Source organism: Mustela nivalis (genome assembly GCF_964662115.1).
Source record: "Mustela nivalis genome assembly, chromosome: 19".
NCBI lineage: Eukaryota > Metazoa > Chordata > Mammalia > Carnivora > Mustelidae > Mustela > Mustela nivalis.
In genome coordinates, this window is record NC_139038.1 from 36,686,877 (window position 1) to 36,701,625 (window position 14,749).

At 42.6% G+C, this 14,749-nt stretch overlaps 1 protein-coding gene across 1 annotated transcript; it reads right to left on the minus strand.

The window, feature by feature from the left end:
• Positions 1-142: 142 nt before the first annotated feature.
• OR2C1 (olfactory receptor family 2 subfamily C member 1) lies at positions 143-9,308 on the minus strand. Its single transcript, XM_082713386.1, has 6 exons — positions 9,114-9,308; positions 8,335-8,544; positions 3,966-4,142; positions 2,889-2,974; positions 980-2,320; positions 143-636 (listed from the first exon to the last, which is right to left on the minus strand). The coding sequence occupies exon 5, from the start codon at positions 2,273-2,275 to the stop codon at positions 1,337-1,339; it is 939 nt and encodes a 312-aa protein (XP_082569512.1). The 5' UTR covers positions 2,276-2,320; positions 2,889-2,974; positions 3,966-4,142; positions 8,335-8,544; positions 9,114-9,308; the 3' UTR covers positions 143-636; positions 980-1,336.
• Positions 9,309-14,749: the final 5,441 nt, after the last annotated feature.

The window sequence follows — 14,749 nt, forward strand, 5'->3', positions numbered from 1 at the left end:
GTGCTATATCACATATTGGCATTCTAATTCTAATACCTGTGTTCCTCAAGTTGACTCATGGTGTGCTGGACTGATTGCTGAATTCCAGTAATGTTAAGATTGAAAAAAAAAAAAAAAACAGAACTTGAGGCAGGAGACATGCTTTATGGAGAGACTGATCTTTACTGGGCTCCTAAACTTGCTTAACGAGTCTCAGAGCATCCCATAATCCAGCAATTATATAACATATCCAAATGCTGATAACAAATCTCATGGCTGGGACTTTGGAGGAGGAAATTTAAATAAAAAGTGTTAATTGAAAGGAAAAGAGTCTTTTTTTTCTCATTAAATATTAGATAAAGCAGAAGAAGGCATGTAGACATAAGGAAGATAAACAAGATGACAAAGGAACATATGGATAAGAAGTATTAGTTAACAAGGGCACCTGGGTGGCTCAGTCAGTTGGACGTCTGGCTTCAGCTCAGAACATGATTCCAGGGTCCTGCGACCTAGCACTGTGTCGGGATTCCTGTTCAATGGGGAGTCTACTTCTCCCTCTCCCTCTGCCCCTCCCCCCAGCTTGTGCACTCTCTCTCTCTCTTTCTCTCTCAAATAAATAAATAAAATCTTTTTTAAAAAAGAAAGTACGGGGGACGCCTGGGTGGCTCAGTTGGTTGGACGACTGCCTTCAGCTCAGGTCATGATCCCGGAGTCCTGGGATCAAGTCCCGCATCGGGCTCCCAGCTCCACGGGGAGTCTGCTTCTCTCTCTGACCTTCTCCTCGCTCATGTTCTCTCTCACTGTCTCTCTCTCAAATAAATAAATAAAATCTTTTAAAAAATTAAAAAAAAGAAAGTACGGGTAGATAGACTGAAATACTGAGAAGAGGCAAAAAGAGATTGAGAAAGATGGGTGAACTGTTTGAGTTTTCATTTACTATTAATCAATTCTGATTATTTTATGGAATGATATCATTATATAAGGATATTTCAAGTGGAACTGCCTTTTAAAGTGCTTAATTTTTTACAAATAGAAAAGTAATATTATTACGTGTAATAAATAACATATAATAACATGTGTACAACAAGACAGTGAGCTATGTCTGTACTGAGTCAACAACCTCTGAGCTGTTGATGAGACTCACCTAAGATCTATCGTTATCTGTAGTCCACAGGATTTTTAGTACATAAGCACAGAATATTAGAAACAACTAACCATATCTTCGCAGCTTAGGGTTTTGGGGAATATATCTTGGTTGCAAGGGCTGGCTCTCCTCATATTCATCAGGACAGAGTGAGAATGAGATAAAGGCAGAAGAGGAAGAGGAGTTAAATAATGATGGGAGTTTTCCCTTCTCTCAGCCAAGTTCTCGTCCCTTTCCCAGCAGCCTCCTTAGTGCTCCCTTTACCTCCTTGTTTCTTAGAGTGTAGATGAGAGGGTTCACCATTGGTGTGACCACAGAGTAGAAGAGGGAAATGAATTTGCCCTGATCCTGGCTGCTGGTCTTAGCTGGAAGGAGATAGCCATAGATAGCTGAGCCATAGAAGAGTAACACCACCACCAGGTGGGAGAGGCACGTATTAAAGGCCTTTCTCTGTCCCTCCGCCGAGCGGATCTTCAGCACTGCTTGAGCTATGTAGCAGTAGGAGATCAGGATGACGCTCAGAGGGACAGCAGTGAAGAAGGTGCAGACACCATTGAGCACAGCCTCATTGAGACTCGTGTCTCCACAGGCCAGTTTGATCATGGCAGGCACCTCACACAGGAAGCTGTCCACCTTCCGGTGCCCACATAATGGGAGCTGCAGAGTGAACGTCGACTGGATCAGAGAGTTGCTCAAGCCACCCAACCATGCAATGGCAGCCAACAGCCAGCACAGCCGAGGGTTCATCACGGTGGTGTAGTGCAGAGGGCGGCAAACTGCCACATAGCGGTCCCATGCCATCACCACAAGCAGAATGCACTCGGTAGCCCCCAGCCAGAGGAAAACGTAGAGCTGGGTCACACAGCCTCCATAGCTTATGGTCTTGTCTGGTCCCCATAAGTTGATCAGCATTTGGGGGACCGAGCTAGTAGTAAAAGCAAGGTCTAGGGACGAGAGGTTGCTGAGGAAGAAGTACATGGGAGTGTGGAGCCGGGCATCCAGGCAGGACAGTAGGATAATGGTTGAGTTCCCAAGCAAGGTCAGCAAGTAAGAGAAGAGAATGACTATGAAAAAGATGATCTCCAGCTGAGGATGGTCAGATACGCCCATCAGAATGAAGCCCTCCGAGAAGCTGTAGTTGGAATCTGCCATTCTGGTTGCTGTCAGTCACTTGAGGGATCTGTCCAGGGAAAACCACTGAGAGAAAAGCAAGTAAAAAAAGCAAAGTAGATAAGTCTGCTCTGCATCAGAGAGAGTCTATCAGTTTTCTGGGCGTCATATGTAAGTACCAATTTAATTTTTGTGACTGCACATGTTCACTGCAATCCCCAACAACTGTCAGTCCCACATGAATGGAAACTTTATTCCATCGAATGGCAAACGTGAGTTATTGTTGCATTGAAAAAAGTGCCTTATGAAGAACAAAAAGATTAGGGACCTTTAGCACAGCGGTCACAACAGGGTAGAGGGAGTTGACCATTAGAATTACATGTAGAAATTCTTAAAATGCACATTTCCCCGGGGCGCTTGGGTGGTTCAGTGGGTTAAAGCCTCTGCCTTCAGCTCAGGTCATGATCCCAAGGCCCTGGGATTGACCCCGCATTGGGTTGTCTGCTCAGCAGGGAGCCTGCTTCCTCCACTCTCTGCCTGCCTCTCTGCCTACTTGTGATCTGTCTGCCAAATAAATAAATAAAACCTTTTAAAAAAATACACATTTCCCCAGCCAAGGTTTTTATATGTTCATGGGAGAGGGAAGCGGACTCACTCTATTTGGAAAAGCTCTCCAGAAGTTGCTGATAAACATCTCCCCTCTCTTCCAAATCCTTCCCATTCTTGGTGAAAACTCCTGGTCTAAAAAGAAGAAGTTTGAAGAAGAACATGATGAGTCTATAAAATCATGAAAAAAGTGAAAAGAGTCAATAATTCACCAAATACAGAAGACACAAACATGTAAGTTAGGAGGAGGTAAAGGCAGGATAAACAAACTTCACATAAGCCTCAGTAAAGTTAGGTGGAACAGGCTAAGGAAATAAATAGCAGTTATGCATAGGGGGTTAAAAGAGTTAGTGGGTACCCATTATTGGTAAAGGAAACTGGAAGATTTTGAAGGGTATCCTTGATCTTTTGAGATATATAACCATCATCCCCATGGAGTAGCTCTTAACATCTCACAAAATCAGGCCTTGCAGGGGCACCTGGGTGGCTCAGTGGGTTAAGCCGCTGCCTTTGGCTCAGGTCATGATCTCAGGGTCCTGGGATCGAGTCCCGCATCAGGCTCTCTGCTCGGCAGGGGGCTTGCTTCCCTCTCTCTCTGCCTGCCTCTCCATCTACTTGTGATTTCTCTCTGTCAAATAAATAAATAAAATCTTAAAAAAAAAAGAAGAGTTTTATTTTTTTTTAAGAATTTATTTATTTATTTGACATAGAGAGATCACAAGTAGGCAGAGAGGCAGGCAGAGAGAGAGAGAGGAGGAAACAGGCTCCCTGCCGAGCAGAGAGCCTGATGTGGGACTCGATCCCAGGACACTGAGATCATGACCCAAGCCGAAGGCAGCGGCTTAACCCACTGAGCCACCCAGGTACCCCAAAAGAAGAGTTTAAAAAAAAAATTAGGCCTTGCAAAAATTGACAAGGCAAGAAACAACAAATGTTGGAGAAGTTGTAGAGAAAGGGGAGCCCTCTGACACTGTTGGTGGGAATGCAAATTGGTACAGCCACTTTGGAAAACAGTGTGGAGTTTCCTCAAAAAATTAAAAATAGAGCTTCCCTATGACACAGCAATTGTACCACTGAGTCTTTATCCCAAAGATACAGATGTCACAAAAAGAAGGGCCATATGCACCCAATGTTCATAGCAGCAATGTCCACAACAGCCAAAATGTGGAAAGAGCCAAGATGCCCTTCAGCAGACAAATGGATAAAGAAGATGTGGTCCATATACACAATGGAGTATTACTCAGCCATCAGAAAGGATGGATACCCAACTTTTGCATCATGATGGATGGAACTGGAAATGATGCTGAGTGAAATAAGTCAAGCAGAGAAAATAAATTATCATATGGTTTCACTTATTTGTGGAACATAAGGAATAGCATGGAGGATATTAGGAGAAGGAAATAATGAAGAGGGAGAAATTGGAGTGGGAGATGAGCCATGAGAGACTATGGACTCCAGAAAACAAACGGAGGGTTTTAGAAGAGAAGGGGTGGGGGGATGTAAGCCTGTTGATGGGTATTAAGGAGGGCACGGACTGCATGGTGCACTGGGTCTTATATGCAAACAATGAATCACGGAACACTATATCAAAACTAATGATACTCTACTAAAGACAGCTATTCAAGCTGAGACTACCCAAGTTGTCATGATACAAGGGATTATGCGCCACCACCGAGAGAATATACTTCCCGTGATTATGGTCATTCTAGTTCACGTGATGACTACCCGTCAAGAGGCTACAGTGATAGAGATGGCTATGGTTGTGATCGTGACTATTCAGATCATCCAAGTGGAGGTTCCTACAGAGATTCGTAAGAGAGTTATGGTAACTCATATAGTGCTCCATCTACACAAGGGCCCCACCATCTTACGGTGGAATCAGTCGCTATGATGATTACAGCAGCTCATGTGACAGATATGGTGGAAGTTGAGACAGTTACTCAAGCAGCCGAAGTGATCTCTACTCAAGTGGTCATGATTGGGCTGGCAGACAGGAAAGACGGCTTCTCCCTTCTGTGGAAAGGAGGTACCCTCCTCTACATGATTCCTACAGCAATTCAAGCCATGGAGCACCAAGAGGTGGTGGCCGTGGAGAAACCCAATCCAATAGAGGAAGAGGCAGGAGCAGATATTAAAAACAAACAAAGGGGTGCCTGGGTGGCTCAGTGGGTTAAGCCCCTGTCTTTGGCTCAGGTCATGATCTGAGGGTCCTGGGATTGAGCACTGCATTGGGTTCTCTGCTCAGTGGGGAGCCTGCTTCCCCCCTCTCTCTGTCTTCCTCTCTGCCTACTTGTGATATCTCTCTCTCTCTCTGTCAAATAAATAAATACAATCTTTAAACACAAACACACACACACACACACATACACACACACACACACACCCCAAACAAAACTTTGGAACAAAATTCCTGTTCAAAGAAACAAACAAAAAAAAAGTGGAACTTTTTCTGTTATAACTATTCACGGACTACTAAAAGGGAAAATTGTGTTACCTTTTAAAAATTTCCTGTTTAGGTTCCCCTTCCATAATTTTTATGTTCTTCTAAGGGTAAAAAAGTAAAACCTGTTTAATCTTATTTGGCTTTATGACATTGCTATCAATAAGCAAATGTTAAATGTGTTAAGTACTTGACTTGTGTACTAGTGTTGTAATTTTTCAAGTTAAAAGTGTCCCTTTTAGGCCAATTCCTATATCTGATTTTTCCCAGTAAATGAAGCAAAGCAATTCTAAGATCTTCCACAAACATCTAGCCATCTAAAATGGAGAGGTGCATCCTTCTGCTATACAAACAAGCTAGCTATTAGAGGATGGTCGGGGCATGCTACTCTCGGGATTTCAGAGTGTCTTCAAAGTGAAATCTCCATGTTCTTTGTATGAAAAACCTGAGATCAGATGCTTATGTAAAGAAAGTGCTTTTCACCCTATAAATCCAAAAAAACAACTGAATAATGCTGGTCGTATTTTGTCTGACATTTCCTTGGGAATCTACAAGAACCTTCTATTTCCCCTCCCCCAAGAAGACCATTTAAGTGTGCCTTAAGCAACTACAGAATACTAAATAAAAAGTTTGGCCAAAATAAAAACAAACAAACAACAACAAAAACATGATGTACTGTATGGTAACTATCATAACACAATAAAAATGAATAAAACAAATATTAACTTTAAAAAAAATAGGCCTCATTAATAATGGGCCAGTAGCATCCCTCTATCAAGTCAGGGATGATAAAGGATTTCAGAGAACTTTTTTTCCTCAGAGAACTTTTCAACCCTCCTTCAGGCAGAGCTTTACCTTACACATCAAGCAAAGTTTTAACTACTTGTCCTTTTCATTTAAAACCTAAGGATGCAGAGGAACAGACTTACCATCTGATAGCCAGCTCATCTTTCTAACCCAGAGTTCGTTCTGAAATCCGTCTCATACCTCTGGCTAGCAGAAGTGCTTCTCCTCTTGTACCCACAGAGGGGAAAGAAACAGGCAGACACTGCCCATTTCTTTCCATAAGCTGTGTGACATTTGGGTGGCTGTTGTTTTGCGGCTGCTCAGGGATGCCAGAATTTCAGACCGGGCTCTATTCATACAGACTGGTGTTCAGCCCAGGAACAAACCAGCCAAAGCAAAAAAGGAAAAACCATACCTAGAGTGGGAAGCGATCAGCCTCAGTCACCAGAAAGAACAGAAGAAAATGCAGGATCAGCTAGATTCTTGGTCTGAGCCCGACACACTCCCCAAGCCAACGGGACTGCAACTTCAAGTTTGAATTCAGCAACTGGGCTGCCCTTCAGTTTGTCCTCCTCCCTCAGAGGGTCTCTTTCCCTGGTTCCTGTTTCTCTCATAATCTGGGAAGGTTAAATCGATGCTGCACTACTGGCATTTTAAGGGGGGCCTAGACAGAACAATAGTGATCTCAAAGGGTGTGCCATTTATGGGCCTCTTTTGGCAGGGGAACAGCCAGATGGAGGTTGTCTGAGTATAGAATGGTTTTCAGGAGTGGCTTATATGATGTACAGATGGTCATCCTGGCCTGCTGCTGAATGTGGTTTGAATGTTAAGGATATTGAGAAAAACAGCTGAGACTTGTGTGTCAAAGAGAATCCCAGATACTGTAATCGCCCACCGTCACCCAATTTTCTGCCTGCTCCTCCTCCGAATTTCACAACTCTCAACGGACCACTCGTGGACTAGGTGCCACATCTGGAATTGGCGTTGGCCACCTCCTGTCATGCCAACTGCACCAGAGCCACTGGCATTCCCGGTTTGAGACAGCATGCTCTCGGAGTCCAAGCCTTACTTTAATATTAGCCTGAGCAGTGAAGGGAAAGTGCATCATCAAAAGCAGAGAAACAAACCCAATTCTAAATTCCCAGTCCTGGTAGAGAAGTTTTTAAGACATGCTTGAAGTATTTCCTCTATTTGGGAGAAGGCTGGCTAACAACATTCTTGAGAGCTGTTTGTGCCTGACTCTCTTGCATGGATGTTCTAAGCTAATCTTTCTTAAGGACATGGTCAGAATGGGAAAGGGGTTTTCAGTGGAGAGTACCACTGAGGGAGAATGGCAAGGAGAACCTCAAACAAAACAAAACAAAACAAATTTGTCTAGACGGACGAAGTCTAAGGTGAAATACAAACAAAATCTCTCCAGGCAGAAAGTTTAAGGTATCTGGGGCACCTGGGTGGTTCAGTTCTCTGTCTTCAGCTCAGGTCATGATCCCAGGGTCCTGGGATCGAACACCGCATCGGGCTCCCTGCTTGGGGGGAGCCTGCTTCCCATCCCCCCACCTGCCTCTCTGCCTACTTGTGATCTCTGTCTCTCTCTGTCAAATAAATAAATAAAATCTTTTTTTAAAAAGAAAATTTAAGGTATTTGATCAGATAAACAGGAATTTTTTCCCTAAATCTTAGAATTCAAGAATGAGGTATAAGTGAGTTTGAATCTTAAAAGAGATAAAATAGGACCAGTAAACCAAAAAGGTGACAGAGTTCAAACTAAAATGATGGAAATTGTAATGCCTAAGCGGCATCCCAGTTTTAAAATATTGAACTTTAAGAAACAGTTATTGAGAGAAATTAAGGGAATAAATGCTGTCTGAAGGGGACTTCAACTTTTGACGTTCATATCAGGGGAGACAACCAGTCTCCCTTAAAGTTGATTTTGAAGCTGCTGTTAGAACAGAAGTCCGGGCTGCACAGATCATGAGCCTGGATCTGGTGGCAGCAGTTCTAACGAGCCCAGGATCTCACAAAATAGGAAAAGGGCTAGACATAAGGCAGCATGTCACATAGGTATACCAACCGAATACCACTGACTCAGAATGGAGATGGCTGGATAAGCATGGTGTCCAGGAAAGCTCTCCAGGCCACCTCTATCTGCAAGGTGACAGCAGTTTGCAGTGGGTGTCACCAAAGGGAAAGCAGAGTGTTTGACGTGAGGACCAGGAGGGAAGCCTCCTGCCCTGCAGTGCCTGGCCAGTTGCTTAGTGGAAGGTCTTACCTGATTTGCCTGATGGCTTAAAAGACATGGAGCCTGTGCAGATTTTTACAGAGGAGGAAGCAGGAGACAATTGTTCCCACAGAGAATAGCGAAGACATCAGTTCGTTTAACAAGTGGTTGAAGGGAGGTTTGACTTTGCTTTCTCTTCCACTTAATGTCTTCACAATAATGAGGATTTTATAGATGTGATTGCACAACAGGTGTTTTCCTCTGAAAAGGAATATAGGCTTAAATTAAAAACAAGAGAAATTATGACTGGACCTTTTTAGGTTTCAGCATGATAAAATATGGGTAATTTCCTTGGCAAGAGAGAGAGATGTGCCTAGAGATTTGCATGCCTAAGGGCACTGGACTATAACCAAGTCTCCAGGACCTTCTCATGCTGAGGATTCTGATCCTAGGAGTCAAGTGCGCACTGAAGAATTTTGTTTTTGTTATTCTCATCGGATTAAGAATTTCCCAGCTTCTCTCCTGGACCATTTTACAAATACTTTGTTAAAGAGTTCTTCACTTGTAATTTTCAAACTTCCCTTCACGGTTCAAATATGTTTGCCTCCCATCTCTTCGCTCAGCTGATAGAGAAGGTCACACATGGCCTTGGGGCTGTAAAGCCATGTCACCTCTAACACTTTTTCTGTGGGAAGATTCCAAATCAGCACCTTTAAAAAGCCATTCACTTCACACTCTCTTTCCTTTCCCCATCTTGGTTCCCATTTTGTCTCTCATAAACCCTGAAGTCTCTGTTAATAAAAGTCTGTGGATGGTTCACGAGAATATACCTTTGGCTTCAGGACTCTGCCAAATCCATCACGCTGTCCCTGGTGGGCCACGTAGGAGAGAGAGAGAGAGAGAGAGAGTGAGAAAGAGAGAAAGAGATAGAGAGAGAGGAATTAGGGAGGAGGCTCTGTGCCGGTGCTTCCCTGCCCACTAGTTGGGAGCACAGTCTTTTAACCTTGGCGCTGGCCCTGGCAGCACGGGCTCTGCCACCTGGAAGCCCAGCTGACTCAGGCTCATTCTGCAGAGCCCAAGAGGGCACTTCCATTCCCCATAGGTAATTGGCACAAAGCATTTGCGTGGCCAGCATATAGGGAAAAGTCTGTCTCTGAAGAACCCACTCCATCTTTCACCTCAGTTCGACCCCAAAGATAAATTACTAATTTAATAGTAATAAGAATAACCACATTAACTAATGACCAGTGATGTTACTGTATCCCTTTCAACTTACTTTCATATGCTCCAGCTCAGGTTTTTTTTTTTTTTAAGATTTCATTTATTTATTTGACAGACAGAGATCACAAGTAGGCAGAGAGGTAGGCAGAGAGACAGGAATGGAAGCAAGCTCCCTGCTGGGCAGAGAGCCCCATGTGGGGCTCGATCCCAGGACCCTGGGATCATGACCTGAGCCGAAAGCAGAGGCTTTAACCCACTGAGCCACCCAGGTGCCCCATCCAGCTCAGTTTTTAAAATGCTTTCTGGGGCGCTGAGCTGGCTCAGTTGGTAGAGCATGGGACTCCTGATCTCATGGTTGTGAGGTTGAGTCCCACTGTGGGTGTAGAGATTGCTTAAAAATAAAATCTTTAAAATGCTTTTTATGGCAGTTGGAGCAGGTGGTCTGGTCACCACTCAAGAGATGAGTTAACTGAGCAGGAAGTGATTGTATGACGTGCTTAGTGTTAAACATCAGTGACTTCAGTGTTTGCTTCTGCACTGAGCATAAACGAGCCATCCTACAGAGAAGTGGTAAGGGTTTTGGATGCATCATCTGGGAGAAGCCATCCTTGAGTGTTTTTTGGGGAGGAGAAGAGAAGTGATTCCCACTATCTCTGGCCCTAACGTAACCCACGAGTCAGGGGTATGAGCCTTCGATGCTACCACCATGCTGTGTGAAGAGTAATCACTTATGAACGATACTAAATAGGTACATAAAAGGTGACTGGTAACCTCGTCAGGTCATTAGATGTCATGGAAAATACGTTATCCCAGAAACTGCAGACTTAGAAACCATGTCATGTAAAGGACTGGTCACTGAGGGTTCGCCACATGCCAGGTGCTTGTAGTGTCCAGGGGTGAGCAGGAAGGCCCCGGCCCCTCTTGACCGGGGCTCTCCATCCCGTAGTCTCAGGCAAGGGTCTCACTCATTAGCGCTGCCTGCTGACTTATGCCAGACACTGTGCTCAGCAGCTTACAAACATCGTCACAACGACCACACCAGTCGGGTTTTATTCCTACTTTACAAGAAACTAAGGCTCAGGGGTGCGTGGGTGGCTCAGTGGGTTAAGCCTCTGCCTTCGGCTCAGGTCATGATCTCAGGGTCCTCAGATTGAGACCTGCCTTGGGCTCTCTGCTCAGCGGGGAGCCTGCTTCCTTCTCTCTCTCTGCCTGCCTCTCTGCCTACTTGTGATCTCTCTCTCTGTCCAATAAATAAATAAAATCTTTTTTAAAAATCTTTAAAAAAAAAAAAGGAACTAAGGCTCAGGTATTATATTACTCATCTAAGCAAAGAGAAACTTAAATCAGGTCTAATTTACTACAAAGTCCACACTCATGAAAAATCGAATCTCAATGAACAAAAATGGGGAATTCAGTAAATGATGGCCTCTCCTGGACTATTACACCAACTGTCATCATCGGACTCTGTAAGTCTTCTCTTACTTTGATTTAATTTATTCTTATTTTATTTTATTTTATTTTCTACTTTATTCTCAGTCCCTACTCTCATTCCGCTCCACACTCATGGGCACTGAATGTGGCTGACATGCGAAACGTCTGGGTCTAATTGTACCCTTGTAAAACACAGTGTGTCTTATATATGTAAATGTTTTAAATTGACATGCATGGCTTTTGCCATCGACTTCATTCTGTTTCTTACCTTTTAATTTCTTTTTTTTTTTTCACAAGGTTCTCACTTGTTTTAAAAGACACACCATGTTGCTATGTGCCCAATTGCTTCAGTATTTCTCATACTGAATACACATCTATCGTATTTTATTTTTCATTCATAGGGATGAATGCACAGCCTGTCTTAATTTCCCACTACCATAAACAATGCTGCAATGAAATGGATGAGTGTCTATAACAGATATGTGTGTATGTACATATGTATGTAAGTATATTCTAGATGGGGATTGCTGGGCAACAGGGATATACTTATGAGCCTTCTCAGATTCTGCCAATGGGTTGATGCAGTCTATGACACCCAACAGCTAGAAATGAAGATTTCTGATTTCCCCTCATCCTAGACAACACCTAGTATAATCACATCTTCTAATGTATGCCAAACTGATGGGTATAAATCTCAGTTTAGTCTGCATTTCTGTGATTACTAATGAGGCTGAACAGTTTTTAGAGATGTTTTGACTTTTTAAATTTCTTATTCAATAACTTGTATTTTCAAATCCTCTGCCTGCTTTTAGTTTTTCTGTGTGTTGGTTTACTTGCAGTAGTTCTTAGTATAGTCTAGGTAAAACTTGCTGGTTATACACATTATAAATATTTCCCCTGAACCTATGCTGGCCTTCTTTGAACAAAAATCCTTAATTTTGATATAATCCAATTCATAATTTTCTGCCTTGAAATTGATTTATGCTTAAAAAAATTTTTTTTTAATTTATTTGACAGACTGAGATCACAAGTAGGCAGAGAGGCAGGCAGAGAGAGAAGGGGAAGTCTGCTCCCAGCTGAGCAAAAAGCCCAATGCAGGGCTCCATCCCAGGACCCTGAGATCATGACCTAAGCTGAAGGCAGAGGCTTAACCCACTGAGCCACTCAGGTGCCCTGATTTGTGCTGTTAAAAATTCTTCCCAATCCCTAATAGAGAAATAAATCCTATTTCTTTTCTTTAAATAGTTTTATGTTTTACATTTAAGTTTTTAATTCTTTGGGAGTTCATCACTGTGTGTGATATGAGGTAGTGATCCAATTTAATTATTTTATTAGAAACTGGGCGGGGGGTAGTTTTGCTTCACACAAAGCAAATTCAGAGACAGACAGTCAGGATCTGGTGTGGTAGCAGGTCAACAATCATCAATCCAGGTTCCCTCCATCTTCCCGCTCCACCATCCTTGTCCGTGGCTTCTATCCTCCATGCTACCTGTGGTCTAAGATGGTGACAGGTACTCTGGTCATCATGTCCCCAGTGCTGCAAGGAAGGTAGAAGATGTTTTTGCCTCTTAGGGGAAGCTATCCTAGAAGTTCCATCCAATAGCTTCACTTTACTTTCATTGATGAGGATTTGGATACAACAACATGTAATTGCAGAGGAGGCTGGGAAATGTAGTTTTTACCTGATCACAAATATCATATCATATCATATTATATCATGCAGCCTCAACAATATAAGTGTTGTATTACTAAGAAATGGAGAGTAGGGGTGCCTGGGTGGCTCAGTGGGTTAGGCCTCTGCCTTCGGCTCGGGTCATGATCTCAGGGTCCTGGGATCGGACCCTGCATCGGGCTCTCTGCTCAGCAGGGAGCCTGCTTCCTCCTCTCTCTCTGCCTGCCTCTCTGCCTACATGTGATCTGCCTGTCAAATAAATAAACAAAATCTATAAAAAAGAAAGAAAGAAATGGAGAGTAGATATTCAGTAGCCAAGAAATAGCTCCTGCCGCCAAAAGATTATTAACTTGCTTTGAAATGGCCTTTTGTATTGCTTGGATAAGCACAAACTCCTTTACAATAAAAAATATCCAGGGACGCCTGGGTGGCTCAGTTGGTTAAGCGGCTGCCTTCGGCTCAGGTCATGATCCCAGCGTCCTGGGATCGAGTCCCACATTGGGCTCCTTGCTCGGCAGGGAGCCTGCTTCTCCCTCTCCCTCTAGCCTGCCACTCTGTCTGCCTGTGCTTGCGCTCTGTATCTGTCTCTCTAACAAATAAATAAAAATCTTTAAAAAAAAAATATCCAGGTTGCCTGGGTGGCTTAGTGGGTTAAGCCTCTGCTTTTGGTTCAGGTCATGATCCCAGTGTCCTGGGATCAAGGCCTGCATCAGGCTCTCTGCCTGCCTCTCTGCCTACTTGTGATCTCTCTCTCTGTGTCAAATAAATAAATAAAATCTCTAAAAAAGATCCAAATAAAAAAGATTTTTAGGGTCTTTCAAGTTTTTTGAAAATATTTTATGTATTAAACGGTCTTGGCACTACCGTCAAAAATCAATTCACCAGGGGTGCCTGGGTGGCTCAGTGGGTTAAAGCCTCTGCCTTTGGCTCAGGTCATGATCCCAGGGTCCTGGGATCAAGCCCTGCATTGGGCTCTCTGCGTGGCCGGGAGCCTGCTTCCCTGCCTCTCTCTCTCTGCCTGTCTTTCTGCCTACTTGTGATCTCTCTCTGTCAAATAACTAAATAAAATCTTTAAAAAAAATCAATTCACCAGAGATGTATGGGTTAATCCAGGACTTCCATTTCTATTCACCCAACATATATGTTTATCCTTGGGCCAATACCACAGTTTTTCATTACCATACCTGTGTAGTAATTTTTGAAATTGGAAATAGTGAGTCCACCAACTGTGTTCTTTTTTGGAGATTATTTTGACTATTCGGGGTCCTTTGCAATTTCGTATTGATTTTAGGATGCACTTTTCCATTTCTACAAAGAGGCAGTTGGTATTTTGACAGGGATTGTGTTAAATCTGTAGATTGCTTTGGGGAATATGGCAATCTTAATAATATTAAGTCTTCCATTCCACGAACATGGGAAGTCTGTTTATTTTGTTCTTCTTTAATTGCTTTTAGCAATATTTTATAGTTGTTAGTGTACAAGTATTGTATCTTCTTGGTGAAATTTATCCCTGAGTATTTTCTTCTTTTGAAATATTATAATGGAATTGTTTTCTTCATTTACTTTCCAGATTGTTCACTGCTAAGATACAGAAACACACCTGATTTTTGTATCTTGATCTTTCTTACACTTCAACTTTGTTGGATTTGTTTGTTAACTTTAATAGTTGGCTTTTTGTTGAGATTCCTTAGGATTTTCTACATAGAAGATCATGCCATCTGTGAACAGAGATAGGTTTGCATTTTCCTTTCCAATTTGGGAATGAACAAAACAAACTGAAGAAAACATTCTATAGTAGGGAAACATTTATATAAAAAATGTAAATATGTGAAACAATGTATACTGTTTATTGATACCTACATACAATTATATAATGCTTCAATAAAGCCAGGATGTTCTAGGAATTTTATGTGTTCATTATTGAATTTCCCTGAAAACCTCACAAGGTGGACTTTTTTTGACTTTCACTTTACAAAACAGAAAATTGAGAAACCTAGACGTCAAATAAATACATACATTCCATGTTCATACATACATACACAATACACACACATTCTCATAAGCCATAAATTATGACACAACCACCAGTCTTATTCAGAGTCCCCCCATTTTACTTGCAATTATTTGTACATGTGTATGCAT

Coding starts and splice junctions, on each gene's coding strand:
- OR2C1 (XM_082713386.1), bottom strand. CDS start 2,275: ATGGCAGATTCCAACTACAGCTTCTCGGAGGGCTTCATTCTGATGGGC.